General features: G+C 44.8%; 1 protein-coding gene across 6 annotated transcripts in view; it reads right to left on the reverse strand.

Moving 5' to 3' along the window:
- Nucleotides 1-294: 294 nt before the first annotated feature.
- The window catches only part of LIMD2 (LIM domain containing 2), a 46397-nt gene continuing 28157 nt past the window's right edge, over nt 295-18534 (reverse strand). For 2 of the 6 annotated variants that reach the window (XM_075846986.1, XM_075846983.1), the window contains exons 2-6: nt 4743-4821; nt 4157-4186; nt 3544-3588; nt 3227-3366; nt 295-2355 (exon numbers count right to left, since the gene is read on the reverse strand). In XM_075846986.1, coding sequence (XP_075703101.1) covers nt 2193-2355; nt 3227-3366; nt 3544-3588; nt 4157-4186; nt 4743-4784 — 420 coding nt within the window. In that variant the 5' untranslated portion in view covers nt 4785-4821 and the 3' untranslated portion in view covers nt 295-2192. Of the gene's footprint in view, nt 2356-3226; nt 3367-3543; nt 3589-4156; nt 4187-4742; nt 4822-6315; nt 6391-11438; nt 11512-16824; nt 16946-18534 lie in introns of those variants that run through there. The other 4 variants (XM_075846982.1, XM_075846984.1, XM_075846985.1 and 1 more) reach the window with 4 other exon arrangements.

Raw genomic sequence — 18534 nt, forward strand, 5'->3', positions numbered from 1 at the left:
GTAAGGTAGACCGGGCTTTAGGGGGCCCCGCATCTATCTGACATATCCTGTGGATATGTCATAAATGTTTCTGATCTCTCCTTTAAGGGAAGAAAACATTTTTTGTAGCATAACTAATACACAGACATAGGAATAAATTCACTCCCACCGAGTGTCCAAACACGAGGAGATACAAGTGTCCCATCCACCACACAAGACAAGGACTGTGATCCCAGCAGAGGGAGTCAGGGACCATTTGATGGCAATACATTCAGGACACCCACTGATCAAGAATCAGACAGAAACACAGAACACTAAAGAAACGGAGGAAAGATTTTATGTAATTACCCTGTATTACAGAACAGTCACATTCTGGAGTGATCCTTGAGTTTGGGGTGATTGAATGCGTCGGGGGTGTTCCGTACCCTCAGAAGTAAGATGAAGGCCATTGGGTGCAGGACAGGGCAGAGGAAGAGATGCTGCAAGGTTATAACAGATGTGAAGCAGATACTGAGCCCTGAGATTATAAAGCTGCTGAAACTGGGGCGGACACGGAACCATAAGACATATATACGGTTGCGGGGGGGTTGCACACTATGGAGGTCTTCAGATGTTGGCAGTAACTTTGCACCACTGGCCACGTGCTCTGATGATGAAGGCAACAACAAGCATTAGGCCTATTGTCTAATTCTGGTCAATCTGTCGTTAGAATAAAAAAAAACCTAATGGGGTTTGTTCCGGTTTTTGGCAAGTGGTATACAGAATAAATCTGCATTCAGATCACTGTATCAGCAAAGGCTTTTCCCAGATGGGATCTGCTCCCTCTTTGGAAAGAAATATTCAGCATTACACAGACTATCGACAAGGACCTCCTGTGAAGCCGCCTAACATTGCAAGGTCTGTGGTAAGCCAAGTGCTGACCTAAATCTCCCCGTATCTGGCCAAATGGATCAAATACCCTGTGCTTAACCCACCTAGACAATTCTGAGGACTTTAAAGAAAGCACAGAAGTCGCCAATATTCATACACACTATTATATGGCATCCTTGTCCTTTAACTGCAACTTTGGAGACCCCCCCCCCCCCCCCTAAGGTATTCAACAATAAAGTGGAAAATAAAACACCACAAGTCAACGAGACACAGCAAAACGTACTACAACAGGAACAGACCTACTAAAGCCATCACAATAGTCCTACGTGGGGGCGTCTCCTTCTACGTCATAAAAACTACAGAGATCTGATCATTGCTGTAACTTGTTATTGAGGACCCAGTTGGACCCTAGTTCAGGATAGGAGTGCAGCAGAAGGTTGCAGTGCATCACTACAAACACAAGAGGGCGCAGGAGATCCTACAGAGGCTTTTATTGTACAATCAAGGCTCAGGGATATGTTAAAAACAGTCTGTAAACAAAACCTAATCCCAGTGCAGAGTATTGGTAACTCTTCACTCGCCAGAGTCAAACATCCTTGGCCGGCAGTGAAAGAGTTAAGGAATGTTGCAGGTTCTCTTTCCAGCAAAAAGAGAAAGTGGTGAAGGTTTTTTTTTTGAAAGGTCTGAGGGAGGTTAATGATCGGGATCGCCAGGTGCCACTCTGACATTGGGAGCATATCCCCTGAGGTTGCAGAGCAGAAAAAAATGAGAGGGCAGAGCTGTCGTGATCATATGCGCCCTATCACTGGCAATGCCAAGTCTTCATACCAACCTGTCCTAGCAAAGCTGGATCCCTGGGGAATAAATAATCAATGGTCTTGCTGTGCGATGGGTACCACTTAGCTCCCAGCTAGCCCCCTGAGATTTGCAAATTAAAAAAGGCAGCAGCTGTTAGGGGACCCCCTAACCACTGAAACATGCCCATGCAATAACCTAGCACTTGCTGCTGTGGATAATGTTGTTACTATCAATTTGCATACCCGCCCTCACCCACCAGACACATTTAAGAAGCCACCTGAGCCTAGAATTTAAAGGGACGACTTGTCCACTCAATGGGATTAAGTACGGCTATCCTATTAAGAAATTCATGGCCCAGATGGTGTCTTTACCATCTTGCAGTTACACTCTCCCACCACTAGGAGGGAATAACTGCTCAAAGTGATCATATAGAAAGTGCCTTTATCTGCAATGACCCCCCCCCCCACTGAGGCACATCAAGACTCCACCCCAAGTGCATTGTGGGTAAAAAGCTAAGCCCCTAGTGAGATAAATATTCCGCACCCTCAAGGCGCCTTGTCTCCAGGAGCTTCGTGTTCTTTGTGGGTCCACAAATCCTTATGAGGTCGACGTCCAAAGCCTTCATCGTAGTTCCCTTTGCTTTTAAAGAGTTGCTGGAAGTGAGGCTTGCAGTAAAACTCTCCATGAAGGGCGGCATAGGAGCCCAGGCTATGGGAGAAAGAGGCGGCGTTATAAAGATTCCTCAGGAGTATCTTAGTGCTCTGCTATTTCACAACCAGGTATTAAATCTTGGACAGCCCCTTGAAGTACAATGTGGGCGGCCATTTTATTTGCTCGGAGGCTTTTTATCAGGGACTAGTGCCTTATAGGTATGTAGTCTAGGTATCTTCAGAAGTCTTTGGACAGAAAGGTTTGACTTTAGTTACCCTCCAATATCCCCCTCCTCACCTGTCATACTCACTGAGATCCAGGATGCTGAGATATGAGGAGCTGTTTGATGGGGACATCACACTGGAGATGTGCTTTAGCTGTCCCTGTCAGTAGTTTTCTTTCCTTGATCAACATTAAACAAGTAATCCCCAACCTTAGCTCTCCAGTACAACTCTCGGCCCGTTGGGAGTCGTAGTTTCACAACCACTGTAGAGCCACTGTTTTAAATATTCGGATTCATGAAATAAATTCACTGGTGACTACCGAATTCCCTTCATGTAATGCCTCATATGCACACGAACGTTGTGCCACTCGGGCCGTTTTTGACGGCACCCGTTCACTTTAAAGGGTCAGTGAAAAATGGTCCGAGTCTCCGATCCGAGGAAAGATAGAATATGTCCTATCTAGACTGGGACGGCACACTCTGTCATGTGCATGAGGCTTAAGAGGTACTCGCTGCTGAAGCAGCTCGACCGCATAAGGATGCTACCAGACAGCACCCCATATCTCAGCTTTCTGGATGACTCGCATTGGATCAAGCCTGAACCTTAAAAAGTTCTACATTGAACCCCACTGTAAATCAGTCATAGACGAGGCTGCCATCAAGGTGTAAACGTCGTGACCTCCAGCCAGAATACCGCGTACCCACCTCAGTTTGGTGCTGCAGTGTTTACAGCAAAAGCATCGGTTGTGGAAGATGTGTTTGTCGGCAACCAACCTCTCCATGGGATAAACGGTCGTCTGGCAGGATGAGCAGATTTCTTTAGCCGCAGGCTTCATACTAAAAGACTGAGGAGACGCGACATTTATTACTATTGACGGAATGGACGTCCCAATGATACACAGCTCAGCTACGCTGATGATGAGATTTCTAGCTCTGGGGGTCGTATCCCTCTTCTTTACTTTTACACTCCCACTACAAACATATATAGAACATATGAGAGAAAAGGGGAAACTTTTGCTCACCTTTGACCTTTGTACGACGCTTGCGGCCGGGCTGCAGGCAGAATCCTAAAAGAAAAGAGATGAAACACAACAGAAGCAGTGGATTAGATGACACGTACTTCACACACATCCTGTTTCCTGCTTATTTTGCATCGGTTAAGAATTGTTCAACTTTTGAAAAACTTTTCTTAAAGTGAGTGTCCACCTTTTAACACTATGTTATTTTCAGGTCCAAATTTGGGTGGCGATTCCATTCTTAAAATAATTTTATAGTGGTCAGTTACATTTTTCTGATCTGGAACTCCATATCCCTGAACTAGAAATAGAGCTAATTGATACAATTCTCATTGCCTGCAGCCGCCACTAGGGGGAGCTTTCTGTATGCGGTTTTATTACTGTTCAATGTATAAGCCTCATAAAGTAAGCTCCCCCTAGTGGTGGCAAAGGACAGCCCGAATTTTCTCATTTAGCTCTACTTCTAGGCTAGAGATTTGGATCTCTGTATTATTTTAAAACTATATTTTAGACTTTTATAGAAAAAAAAAATAGTGATTAAATGGTGGACAGTCACTTTCAAGGTGACAATGGACCTAAAAACAGAAGAGAAAGAACAGAAATAAAGAAAATACTTAACTGGTTGCCAGTCTGCAAGACTTTGTGCAAGCTGCTGAAACAAACAAACAGTCTTATAGAAAGCCAGCAGAAGAAACAGGGGTCCGTCTCCTCCTGATTCCCCTCCATCTTTGGTTGGGGATCAGGATAGGTAGTGGGGCTTAGCTAAAGAGGAACGGGTTTTCCTTGCTTGGTCACTATTGCAGACAGACAATGGGGGAACGTTTCGGCTTCCAGTCAGAGACAACGCAGCCTTAGCCCCCACCCTTTGTCCCAAAATTGCTTGACATGCACTAGCACTGGCTGGGGGGCATAATCCCACCTTGGATACAGATAGTCATTTTTTTTCGTCACCCGTTGGATTATGATTTGGGGAATGACACGATCTAGGAACAGGAGGGTAATATGATTGATCTGAAAGGATTTCTTACGCTGCCCTATACAACATTGTGACATTTGAGTTTTCTGCAGCCGGATCAGCAGTTCTCATCTGTAATTTAGGTCTAAACTTTACAAAACAAAAGGTCATTTCCGAGCGGTATATAAAGTCACTGAACAATAATGTCTTGGTCAGCGGCGGCTCCAGTGAATGGACGGACTGTACTTACATGGCCTGTGGCTGCTGTGGTGGAAATTTTAGCTTGAAACATCTGTCTGGATTTCTGCTCCGCTTTATTTAATTCTCATCTATAAATAAAAGGTCAAAAAAAAAAACGTTAAACCCGGCAGCTTGTAAGAAGCCATTTTGTAAAGTGTCATCAGGTGTCCCCAGAAAGCCACTGTACCCTCACTAGGCAATTCAAGGCGCCACGTTCATGGCCGCCCCCCAGTGGTCTACACAGGATACACGTCCTCTGCTGTCTCATGCGTTCCAGAGAAAATTCTCTACCACTCTGTCTCAGGGAAGTAGTTCTGGCCAGAAGAGCATGAAGGGGTTAATGCAGCTCGTCAAAGTCACCTCTGTCATTTCCCGTCACCCTGTGGCTTTTGCGATTTCCTGACAGATTGCACCATTCTCATAAACATACATTCTATACAACAGACCTGTATTACATCTGTGCCCTCCTCACCCCAGATTGGTATTTAAAGAGCAATTCCATCCTACATTGAAATTCACCCTGGTTGGTGCGCAATTCTGTCACTGGAGATAAAATGTCTTCCCCGCTCGTGAAGTGACAACCACTCAGGGCACCGGTTTGGAGGAGTCCAGGGTAGTCACTTCACTCCCACCACACAAAAGGAGACTTGCAAGACATGAGACCCACCCAAGCTGGGATATGGATGTCACTTCCTTTCATAGACACATTTGAGGTGGACTTGCCCTTTAAGGCAGTAAATAACCATAATCGTACATGCCCGATATCCACCTCCAAGGCATATTATATTTAAATGTAACTTATTTTCAGATTCTTCTTCATCATGTGCAGTGTGATATGAAGACGCGACTGTATCAATACACACTATGACGTGAATATACACACCGTTTGGTTGTCCTTGATTACAGTCCTATGCAGAAGTGAATGCCGCCCATGTCCTTACATGTGATGGGAGTGGCTGGGCTGATTAGAGACGGTGGACAACATATGTGATTACACTAATTATTTTCCCAATTATGTATTAGGACATCTATGCGGCAGTGAACATACATTTGATATATTTAACCCCAAAGTGGCAGCTTTTAGTTTGCAATTTCATGGCCGAGCAGATCTTTGAGATGCCCAATGTCTGGAGGATGCGCATGGACGTTCATTCGACCCGCTGCTTACATTAAAGTCTAAATACAATGCTAAATAGACATGTATGTGTAATCTGGCACCAATCAGGTCCCATTATGGGATTTTAACTGCATATGGTTCAACAACTGAGAACCATGTACCCAAGAGCTAGCAATCTAAATGCTAACCAGACAGATGTACTGCCTGCCTCTGCTGCCATGCTTCCCTAGACAGCACCCACAGAACTGCCATCCTCTCTGGAGATCCCTGTGTGCCCAGATGGCATATTCTTTTCACATATAAAAATAGCTTGTGGTGTGCCCAGAACTCGACCACCCACCGACTGAAAGTGCCAGACACGGGAGAAATGGGAAAAGCAGCGGATGATAATAAGCAGGGGGTGCAGGGAAAGGGGGAGGATAGTTAGTGCTGTGACCCAATGAAAGATATAAAGAGAAGAACTCACTGCTGCAGGGCTCCCGGCTGAAGAGCAGCTCTCCTGACACTGAGGTTCGAGAATTTGGAGAGAGGATGTTTCTCCACCCCCTGGTACATCTGTGTGTACGTCGCCTCCCTTGGGGCACACACAGGATGTACACATCAGACACAACAGAACTTCCTGGAACCGCTGTGTGCACACAATTCAGTGCAAAGAGACAATATCACAGCAATGACAAAAATGCGGCCCCTTTGTAGGTGCTGCTTGACACCACCACACATCTAACCATCCGTGACAGGAGGTCCTGGTGTCCCAATACCCTTTACATTTTGAAGCGACCACATCCCTCTACAGGTTCCAGCCACCCATTAAAATGTGGACAAGATCATCCCGGAGTTGGCCCCCTCTCTCCAGGGTCGTTATAGTAGCTACATGGACTGCCGCTATGGTTCGTACACACAAACAAAATGACAAATAATTAAAAAGAAAATGGAAATCAACCCGAGTTAGTTGTCGGCAGCCATTACTCGGCACCTGCCTTCTGGGATTTTCCAGCGCTCACGGTTTTCTGGTAAATGCCAAAAGGCTCTGTTCAGTTTTGCATCGTGGCTTTATGTTGCCAGATCCATCACCTGACCGACCCCATAGTCTTATAAGGGGATCGGTCGGTGGTTTCCATTGTTTTGACGGCAAGAATAGTGCGCTGTATGCTGGGCTATCCTTACTGTCAAAAGTGACTGAGCAGAGCCTAAAGCCGACAATGTTTAATTCTGAGATTTCTACATAAACAAAAGCCAAAAATAAAACGAGTGTAGATTCATCCACTACCATCTCAGGCCTCGTTTACATCTGCGTTGGAGGCTCTGTTAGGGGCCTCCATCGGATATTTGGCGGACAATAGCAGAAACAATAGCGCAGCATCTTATGTTGTTGTTTCCAGTAAAACCACGGACACCCCGACAGTAACCCAACGGTACCCATTAATGTCAATGGGTTTCGTCCGTCGGTCGGTCTTGCAATGGAACCGGCATTTCCATTGTACTGCTCCTCTGACAAGGACAACGGCCGTCACACGGACTCATATATTTCAATGGAGCGTGTGAAGGGTCCGTGAAAAAATAGGACATATCCTATTTTACTGTGTGACGCTTCCCACCATAGACTCTAATCTATGGGGGATCCGTGACGACGCTTCCCGCATGGGAGCACCTCGGACGTGAAAAACTTTAGTTTTTCACGTCCAAGGTTGCCGACGCTCTTCTGAACGTAGCCTTAGGGCCTGTTCACATCACTGTTCGCTTTCCGTTCCGGGGTTCCGTCGGAGGTTTCCGTCGGGTGAACCCCGCAACGGAAAGTGAAACCACAGCTTCCGTTTCAGTCACCATTGATATCAATGGTGACGGAAACATCGCTAATGGTTTCCGTTCGTCACCATTCCGGCAGGTTTCCTGTTTTCCAACGGAATCAATAGCGCAGTCGACTACGCTATTGATTCCGTTGTTAAAACGGAAACCATTAGCGATGTTTCCGTCACCATTGATATCAATTGTGACTGAAACAGAAGCTGTGGTTTCAGTTTGACTTTCCGTTGCGGGGTTCACCCGACAGAACCCCGGTACGGAAGGGCAACGCTGATGTGAACAGGCCCTTAGTCTGTTTTATGATAACTTAAAAGGGAAACTTCACAGCAATACTTCTAGGGAGAAGGCACTTCATATCAGTCATCACATTGAAGAACAGTGTTATCTTATCTGTATATGCAGTGCAGTATAAGTGCCCCTTTAGTAAAGTGCTCAGCATTGGTATGGATAGCAGTCAGTCACCCTGCAGCTGCAACACAGATACAGAAGCGATGAACGAGCAGCTCCTCCATGTGCGCCTACTTTGCCTTGTCTTTACCCCTCAAATCAAGCCATCCCGCTTTTACCACTCATCATTTCAGCCAATCATCATCCCTGATTTTCAGGCATTAACGCGGCAGAAGCTAGAAGAATGCTGTTCTGGCATTCATAAGGGCACCTATAGGGGTAACTCTGGCTGGCACTTATAAGGGCCCTGGTTGTCTTGTAAGGGGGCACTGTGGTTTACGTTTTAGTGCCCGTCGTTTATATCATAATGATAGAATAGGGAATTCCTTACATCTTCTATTCTGCAATTTTACTTTTTCTTTTTTTTAGGCAAGCTGGGTGACAACCACCATAGCCACCATTACAGCTACCCCAGCAGTGGTCACCCAGCTTACCAAGATTCCTGAATAACAAACAGTGCCGCGATACAAGCTCAGGGAATGCATCGCTATAGGAAGATGGGTCATTCAGGAGCGACAACCAATGTTACACGGCCTAATGAGTGTGGAAGAAGAAAAGGAATGAAGAAGGAGCATTAGATGAACAGAGAACAATCTTAGGGGGATTCTCTTTCTTCTAAGGTGCAGCAGACTGGGCCCCATCTGACTCCTTTAATTGAAGGCTTTGTGGTTCCCCCACAAAAGCTCATTTCTGCATGCACTATATTAAAACAAGAGCGAATCGCTGCTGCCCCCTCCCCCCTCCCGCAGCCACATATTTGTAAAGATCCGCATCTTGTCTGCATGTGTTCTTCCAAGACTTGTTTGTTTTCTGATGACCCAATGTCTCCTCATCAAAAAGGGATTTACAAACATCTGACTTCACAGCAGTCCAGCCTAAATACTAAACACTTTATGGTCATTTATCAATGCAGGTTCGCGACCTGATACGAAGGGGGAACCTTCATTAAAAATTTACCAACAGTTCCTGTTATAAAATTTCTTATAATGCCGCAAAATGGGGCGACTGACATGCCCCAAATGTACAAAATGACAACGCTTCCAACCAGAAACACCCCTTTTCATGCAAATTTACATAAGCCCCGCCTCTGACTGTTGCCACGTATGCATAGCTAGCCCACATTTGACAATATTCCTTGTTCCTGCCCTTTCCCCATTGTCTTGAATATTTTCTATCCTGAAGTTGCGTGCGTAAACCTTTGTTTACTGGCGCCCAGACGTAAAAACGAGCCTGTGGTACAACCGGATATAGGAAATGGAACTTTCAATAACTATTTTAATTAATGGAGCTGCAAGTACTGAAGTAGTGGTCACCTAGACAGTAAGTCAAGTGGTTGCTAGGCAACTTAAAGCACTACAGCCTGCAGAATACATTAGAGGCGGCCTGAAAAAAGCCAAACCGGTTTCTACTAAAGATATAGAATACTAATTATGCGATATATATGTATGCAGCTACTGTGGTGGATCTTTATAATATAATATACTGGATAATTTCACAGTGGTGTAGACGGTATGCCACCTGTACCACAAACATGGCCCCGGAATAGGACGTCAAGTATAATGTGATCCACATCGTGTTTCTACAGGGTTGTTCTTATGATGAATTATTTAGAAGTATCTCTTCCCATCACCGGAGATCTGCTTAGGCTTCAGATCACCAGTACATCACATTAGAGACTGGACAAGACCTCCGAAAACCTCTTATAAAAATAGGGCAGATGCCAAGCCTATTCCCCAGGGCAATCATGGTGAAGTAACGTCTTCCTGAAGCCATGCTCCGATATTACTGGAATGTCTCGTTTGCTAAAGCGGAAATCTAGATCTTTTCTTCTGGCTGGCTGCATCGCCGGTCGTCTCCCCGGCCGTATGTCTCTTTTTCGGCTTGTTAATCTGCTTCTCCTGACCAGCCGACCTTGTAAAAAATGTGTTCCTAGAATTCCTCGTCTCTTTGGCTTCCTCATAAAGAAAACAAGCCTGAAAGACTCCACGAAGCTTTGTCTAGAATGGGCAGAAATTATTTGACCAGGACAACCCCACTAAGACAGTGGGGAGAATTACAGCCATTAGCACCTTTATATACGGCCCAGGTGACAAATCGACTCGACGCACCCAATATGGATTTTTTTTATGTAGTCTGGAGCAAACCAGCACTAGTCTGTATGGGTTATCATCATTAGACCACCCCTCTCCATATAAACCTCAGCCGGACCCCTGGTGTACATGCCTTAGACGGATAACCATCAATGCGGAGGGAAAATGATCAGTCCCTGCAGCCATACCCTTCTGATCAGTTAGTTGCAGGGTCCCTACTTAGGGGTTGTCCACTGTGATTCCCTATGCTATACATACCTCTCCACCTATGGATGATGTAGGTCACCCAAAAGATTCCTCCGTGATAGTTTTATAAGGATCTGGGGAGATGATCGGCTGCAAACACCTCAGGAACCGCTTACTTTTTCCCGCGATTCCACCATAAACATGTCTGTTGCGGTCAGCTAAATGAACATGTTATTATGGTGGGGCTTTGATAAGTGGCAAGCTGACACTTCTGCCGCCACTTATCCTGGGGAAACAAACTCTCCAATCACCTTTGAACGGGCGCCGGTAAACGATCTGCCAGTCACCGTAATAGATAGGAGATGGTTACTGGCTTTACATATGTGTTCGGAGATCCAGCCAATTTTGGTGCAATCCAGATTGTCAGCAGATTTTATGGAAATCGACTGTATCTGACAGCAGACCACAGATTAGGATCAGGCTTACGGACAGAGATTTGTTGTTGAATCTCGATGAGATCCAACAACAGTCTCATGTCTATGGGGACAGACATCTCCAGTTATGGGAATAAGAGATTCAACAGTTTGGATTTTAACCAACTGGTTCCTATTGTATTCCTCGAGAGAAGTGGTGCCTGGCAGCTGCTTATCTCCCTTCTTAAATAACATGCAGGCTCAGTTGAGCAGTTTATGGGAGAAATAGCTGTAATTCTGACGATTGATGGTCATCTTAACCATCGTTACGTCATACTCTCCCTGGACAGAACCTTATTTTTTTTCCCCCCTATCCAGATGTTCATGACATCTCCCATGTCCATTACCCTTCATAATCCCTTCCTACGATTCCCTGATAGGTAATAAATCTCTAAACTAATTTCAATAAGTAATGTGAGACGCTCCCAATCTGTGACTTCAGCGAAGAGAAGAACGTTACACCGCACGATATAGTAAGTTTATAAATGAGTTTCCCCTTTAATAAACGCTATGTAAGACATCACTCCCATGAGACGATGACCTGAGAGGCTCCAGCTGCCTTATTACACGGCGAGAACAACATCGTGACTTACAGGAAAAACATGCTGGTCCTCGTGCCTAAACAGTGCAGACATAAAATGGAGACGTTGTCCATAGCAGCCAATCAGATTCCAGCTTTCATTGTTACAGAGCTGCTTAGGAAATGAAAGCTGTGATGTGATTGGTTGCTATGGGCAACTGTTCCATTTTAAATCTGCACTGGTTTTTAGATATGAGGCCTACTTTTATTTTCTCTGTATCGTAAACCTTGCTGTAAAATTTTGTTTAGGAACTATATGTATGCTGGTTGACATCTATCTTTTCCATACTCCTGAACAGTAAATCTCTGCAGAAATAATAGGATGCATCACTATATAACTAAGCAGATAGCATCCCTTGTGAGAGTGGCAATGGCGGCCATGACAGTTGTCACCCAGCTTTTCCAGGAATAGATATAACTAATAAACAGCAAACAATAAAATGTTTGCGGCTTTACGGATAAGGACGACTCATGGCCTTGAGTTGAAGAGTTGCTATTTATATTTTAGGGGAAGATTCCCTATGGGAGGTCCTCAAACCGTCTATTATGTGCACAGACTGTGGTTTCCTGTAGGTTCGGCAGCGCTCGCTGCTTATCTTATTAGAGGGCGACTGGAAATTCACAAGAAATATCAATATTGATCACTACTGCGGGATCCAGTTACAAGAGCGCTGTACTATAATAAGGGTGCGCGGGCCGAGCACTGGTGACAGTAGCAAATAAAGAGATATCGGACTCTGTTACATGTTTAGAAGGTCGGAGGATAAAGACGTATAAACAAAATAACGATCCTAGTCACTAGAATACAAAATTCCACAAATATCAATGGCCTATGGCCAAAATAAAGTCCTGATGCCTGTCTTAAAGTGATCCACACATCAATAAAACACAGATAGAATAGCCATATATACAGATTTGTGACCCACCAAAAATGTTACGTGTGTAGGGCCAATATCCCTCTCTCCGGTATCTCCCATTGGATGAAATTGGGTCAGACAGATTGTATTTTATCCTTTATAGTGTTTTTAACTCGTGGGATAAGCGGCATGAGATATGACACATAAGCTCACCCAAGCTGAACATGAATGTTTATGGGGTAGTTTGGTGGACATAGCGGGTGATCTGCTATAATATGGGTATAGGAAACTATTCTAAAAACAGCGTAGTGTTTAAAGGCAATAATTAAACATTATGAGAGCTGCCATTTTGTAGGGTGGGCAAGTGACATCATTGAGGAAACGACGATCACAGATTTATTAAAAGGGAAAAAAGTCCTTGAATCGTCCCCTGCTGTCAAATTAATTTAAAATCAATTCATTTCGTTTCTGGGTCGTCTCAGCTTTCCCAGGCTCCTGAATGTCAAATCTACAAAGTTAGACACCGATACTTCTCCTGCCATGTAACTACAATTTTTTTTAAATTAAGAAACCTGGGTGATAACCCAGGTAAGAGCTGTAATAACGGCCATGCAGGTTGTCACCCAGCTTTCCTAGAAACAGATATCATCAAGGAATGGCTGAATAGCCGCATCTCTGCATAGGGAAAGAGCGGGACTTCCCCACCACTGCTCTATCGGACATACCTGCATAGGGATTAACCATGGGAGACCAAACAGGTGACTGCAAGCGTGCGGCTGTAGGTCTGGTTACGAAGGAACCTCTGTCCCATTATAAACTATTGGCCAATATATATCGATTTGGGATTTTAAAGGGCCGGATTCACTAAAGCGTACGTAACTTTCCCACCTCTCGCAGGAGCTCAGGTTCAGTGTATACATTACACTCGTACCGTTTCTATATTTATGCTCCAGACCGAGCAGCCGGAGATTCAACGTCATTATCATAGAGCTTGAAAAAAATGGGATTACGTCTGCAGTAATGAATCTGAAGATTAGGAATATATTACACACACACAAGCCCATATAATCATATACACATATATATATATATATATATATATAATCTCATAGCAACATATACAACAGCACTGTCCAATCATAAAGACTCTTAACCGTCGCATGTAACAAGGCAAGAGCGCAAAGTAAAGGACCCTGGATGTCATTCAAAATGAATGTGAGGGTGTAGCAGCGCACATCTGCCGGCACGCTATATCTGTACACGTGTCGCTTATTACCATCTGTGTTGTCAAGGGTAAAAAAAATAAAAAAAATACCACAATGACGTATATATGCAAACACAATACAAACTGTGCCGATGACTTGGCTCTACAATCTTGTCTACTTGATGTAGCAGGAGCCAGTTTGTCAGATGCAGCAGAGACGAATATGTCAAATATAGTAGAGCCTAATACAGTTGTAGTCATAAGTTTACATACACCTTAGTCGCAGTCAATAAAGGGGTTATTCAGGCGTTTTCAAATTTTTCAGGAGGGCAGGGGAGAGTACAAAATAATTAACGAACAAGTACTCCCCCGTTCAGACGCCCCCGCTACTACGCTGACATCCTTGTTCGGTGCAGTCCCGGTCCCAGAATCTTCGAGTGCTGAGGCCAGTGATTGGCTGCAGTGACATGTGTCAGCTCCTCGAGCTTCTGGTACCAGAGCGGCGGCGAACAGGGTGTCAGCGTTGGAGCGGAGGGGGGGGGGGGCATTTAAAAGGGTGAGTACCTGATAGTTTATTTTTTTTACCCTCCCCTCTAAAGGGGTTCGTCCCAGAATAAGAAAAATGTCAACTCTCCACGTTAAGTGATAATTTTCTGGATTGCTGGGACCCCCACCGATCGCGATAACGAGGGTACCGATCCCTTGTTCCTTCTCACCACTCAACCACAAAAAGTAGAAAATTGAATAGAGCGGCATTCCAGCGCTGCCGCTCCATTTAAAACTTATGGGACTGAGTCAAGTACAGCGCTCGACTGTTTCCATCATTCTCACAGACAATGAAGAAAGTGGTGGGCGCATGCTCGACCACAGCTGCTCGAATTAAGCTCCTCCTTACTGCGGCGGGTGCAGCGAGGATAATCTAGGGGTTCGGTAACCCCCGTATCGATCGGTGGGGGTCCCAGGAATGAGAAAATCACCTATTTTGTGGATAGGATATTTTTTTTCTTTCTGGGACAACCCCGGACATTTAATCCTCGCACACAGTCCCTCTCTCAGGTCAGTTAGGATGACTACTAGATTTCCAGAACGTGAAACGTCACGATAATCCTAGAGACGATGATTCATTTCAGCTTTTCTTTCCTCACATTCCCAGTGGCTCATAAGTTTACATACACGTGGTTAGTATTCGGTAGCGTTGCCTTCACATTGTAGAACTTGGGTCAGACGTTTCTGGATTTTGGTCCATTCCTCGAGACAGAACCGGTGTAGCCGAGTCAGGTTTGTCGGCCTCCTCGCTCGCACGCGCTTTTTCAGTTTTGCCCATAAATGTTCTATAGGATTGAGGTCTGGGCTTCGTGATGGCCACTCCATTACGTTCACTTTGTTGTCCTCCAGCCATTCGGCCACGACTTTAGAAGTATACTTGGGGTCATTGTCCATTTTGAAGACCCAATTGCACCCAAGCTGCAACTTCCCGGCTGATGTCTTTAGATGTTGCTTCAATATCGCGACATAATTTTCATTTCTCATAATGCTATCTATTTCATGAAGTGCGCCAGTCCCTCTTGCAGCAAAGCACCCCCACAACATGATGCTGCCACCCCCGTGCTTCACGGTTGGGATGGTGTTCTTTGGATCCCCCTTTTTCCTCCATCCATTATGGCCAAAAAGATACATTTTTGTTTCATCAGACCAGAGGACATTTCTCCAAAAAGTAAGACCTTTGTTCCCATGTGCAGTAGCAAACTGTAACCTGGCTTTTTTTATGGCGGTTTTGGAGCAGCGGCTTCTTCCTTGCCAAGCGGCCTTTCAGGTCATGTCCATATAGGAAACGTTTTACTGTGGATATAGATACTTTTATACCTTTTTCCTCCAGCATCTCCAGGTGGTCGTTTGCGGTTATTCTTGGATTCATTTCTATTTTTCGCACCAAAGTACGTTCATCTCTAGGTGACAGAACGCTTCTCCGCCCCGACCGCTATGACGGCTGCGTGGTCCCGTGGTGTTTAAACTTGCATATTATCGTTTGGACAGATGAACGTGGGACCTTCAGGCATTTGGAAATGACTCCTAAGGATTTACCAGACTTGCGGAGGTCCACAATGCTTTTTCTGACATCTGGGCTGATTTCTTTTGATTTTCCCATTATGTCGAGCAAAGAGGCAAGTAGAACTTGAAGATCGGCCTTCAAAATACTGCTACGGGTACACCTCCAAATAACTCAAATGGTGTCAATGAGCCTATCAGAAGCTATTTAAAGCCACAGTCAACTTGGTGTATGTAAACTTCTCAGCCACTTTCTGTGATGAAAGAAATAAAAGCTGAAAGAAATAATTGTCTCTTATTATTCTGACATTTCGCATTCTTGAAATATAGTAGTGATCCTAACGGACTGAATGTGTACTAGTATTAAATGTCAGGAATTGTGAATGTGTATGTAGATTTCTGACTTCAACTGTAGGTCAGATATAGGTAAAGGGGATGTTCAGTTTAGAAAACCCATTTTCATACACCCCATTAGTGAATTCTCAGTTAATAGAGGGGGGTCCTCGGTCCAGAATCCTCATCTCTTGGCCAGAGTGTAGAGCGGTTATAAAGAGCGTCTCTCGCTCTGGAGGACCTGTCCTGTCCTGCATTACACAGACATCCCATTGATATGAATGGACACTGTGTAATGCTTGATTTCTCCTGTGGTGGCGCTGCAGGGAGATTCAACACTTACTGCCAGGTTTCCCCACAGATAACAGCTGATCACTGGGGGTCCCAGCAGGGGGATAGGGTGATCAGCTTATTGTCAAGTGACCTTTCTAACAAGTTGGGATTGTCCATAAGCAAAGTTAATCGGGTATAGAACAACAGTTAAAACCTCAACTCGGTGATATATCCCCATGGGAGTTAAAAGACCAATTCAGCCCTGCTACATCTGTCACTGGCTAGATACATAGATCTGCTATAAGTACAGTTTGTCATAGTAGTATTACGGATACAATTTTTTTTAGCTTCCTTATAGACATTATTGCGGTTTATGTATAGTTGCTGGTCAGATCATGTTTTATCACATATGCGTATTGTATTTTGCTTTGCATTTTGTCCTATAGCTTTGCATGTTGGACTGCTTTAGGTGGTCCTGCTTTGCATGTTGGACTGCTTTAGGTGGTCCTGCTTTGCATCGGAGGATACTCTCTCCATTATCCCATTGTTTGCTTTGCTATGATGTTTGGTCTCTTATTGTATTGGTCTGTATATGGCTGCTCTCTCTACCGGTACATTCCCTGTATTTTTTGGATACATGACTGCATATTCCTTACTGCTGTGCATGCAATGCTCATTGCACTCACCTCATTCCTGGCCACCCTGGCTCTGAGATGCCGCTTTCTGCCCGGCTTGATTTTCCTCTCTCTTTCACAACCCTGGTCCTTTGTGTGCTTGTTTCATGCTACAGCCTTCCCCCCTCCCCCTCTTATCTCGCTCACTCCATCCCCAGCCACCCTCCCCCATTGCTTTTTCTCAATACTCCTTCTCCTCTTCTATTGGACCCTCTGAGCCTTGTCCTCCTCCCCTCCATATTCTCCCTGTCCGGTTTATCTATCCCTTCTGTCTCCTTATCCAAAAATAAGGCTCTGACATCCTGGAGGTTTCCGATCCCTCCGTATGGTGAAAAGAATCACTTTAAATGCCATTTTATATTCTATATCATCCATTTATGTTATAATATATATTTTTGTAAGGCAAGATGAAGCCATTGTGTAACATTTTGAACCATAGATTAGTCGTACAATGCGTGGAGTTGAAGGCATCTGCAATGATACAACTATCCAGTGCTAGAATGGGATGGTTAGGCAGAGTAGGTAACTGCCTAGGGTACCATTTAGAGAGGGGGCACAATGTATGAAGACAATCGGACACTTTCTAAGCGGACAGACACAACATGTTCAGCAGAGCCAAACGGGCGGGCAGGTTACTGGATGAATCAGGATTGACCGCCCATTTGACAGCTGGTATACTAAACTTTAGAGGCCGAGGATGGGAGATGAACTCTGAAACCACTACCTCGGGCACCAAGACAGAAAAGGGGTCTTTGGCCCTTTCACAGGTACCAGGGCGAGTACGTCGGCTCCCCCTTTAGCTCCACCACTGTACAGTACTTTTTCTTCACTTACATCCCCTTACACACGCTCATGTAACACATCAACCTCACTTCATTGCTCAATTTCCATCCTGTCCTGCAATACCGCGCGCTCGGTGCCATTTCATTATCTGCAAAGAGCTTGCAATCTATAGGAAAACCGCAATTGTACAGCACACAGGCAACACAGAGAGGACTATAAACTAATGAATGGTAGAAACGCTGTCGTCTGGCTGCTCTATGTACAGAAGGGGCAGCAAATGCTTTGGTTTCCATGGAGATCAAATAGATGCTCCCATTATCCGGAGACCGTTACCATGGAAACTGAGGGTGGCGCTTCCTAGACAGGTGTATGGATGAGAACGGAAATAAGGGCACCAGGTGACTGGCGATGATTCACGTTAGAGCAGACGTGCGGCAGCGCTGACTGTGCACCCCAGGCAGGACTACAAGTCCCAGCGTACAATATGTGATGGGAATCGGGGGTTACCGGCAGTTTCCTCACAATGCTTCCCCTTAAGTACAGTATATATGTGCCAATTACCTGATAATCTTCACTAGTGGTTAAGTTGCTTGTAATTTATAATAATTCTATCTTTAGATCAGAGCTGCAGTGTAAAGCATGAAGGGACACCCTGTTAGAGACTTTGCATTGGGGCCCAGGTACTCCATAGGGCGACAGCGAACATCCACTTGCCACCAGGATCACAGCATGCAGGCTATGAATAGATGAACTACAAGACTATGTAAGGCATCTTTGTAAGGTTTGCTTAGTGGGAAGAACATTAAAGGAAGGTCAAATGATTCGTTTATCAATCCGACACGCTCAAAAACCACAAATATAATCCACCGATTTTGCGCTCCCCAAACAAGATGTCTATGAAACGGTGAAGTCCACCAACGTCTGACATATATTGAAATA

Source organism: Rhinoderma darwinii, chromosome 13 (genome assembly GCF_050947455.1).
Source record: "Rhinoderma darwinii isolate aRhiDar2 chromosome 13, aRhiDar2.hap1, whole genome shotgun sequence".
NCBI classification, from domain to species: Eukaryota; Metazoa; Chordata; class Amphibia; order Anura; family Rhinodermatidae; genus Rhinoderma; species Rhinoderma darwinii.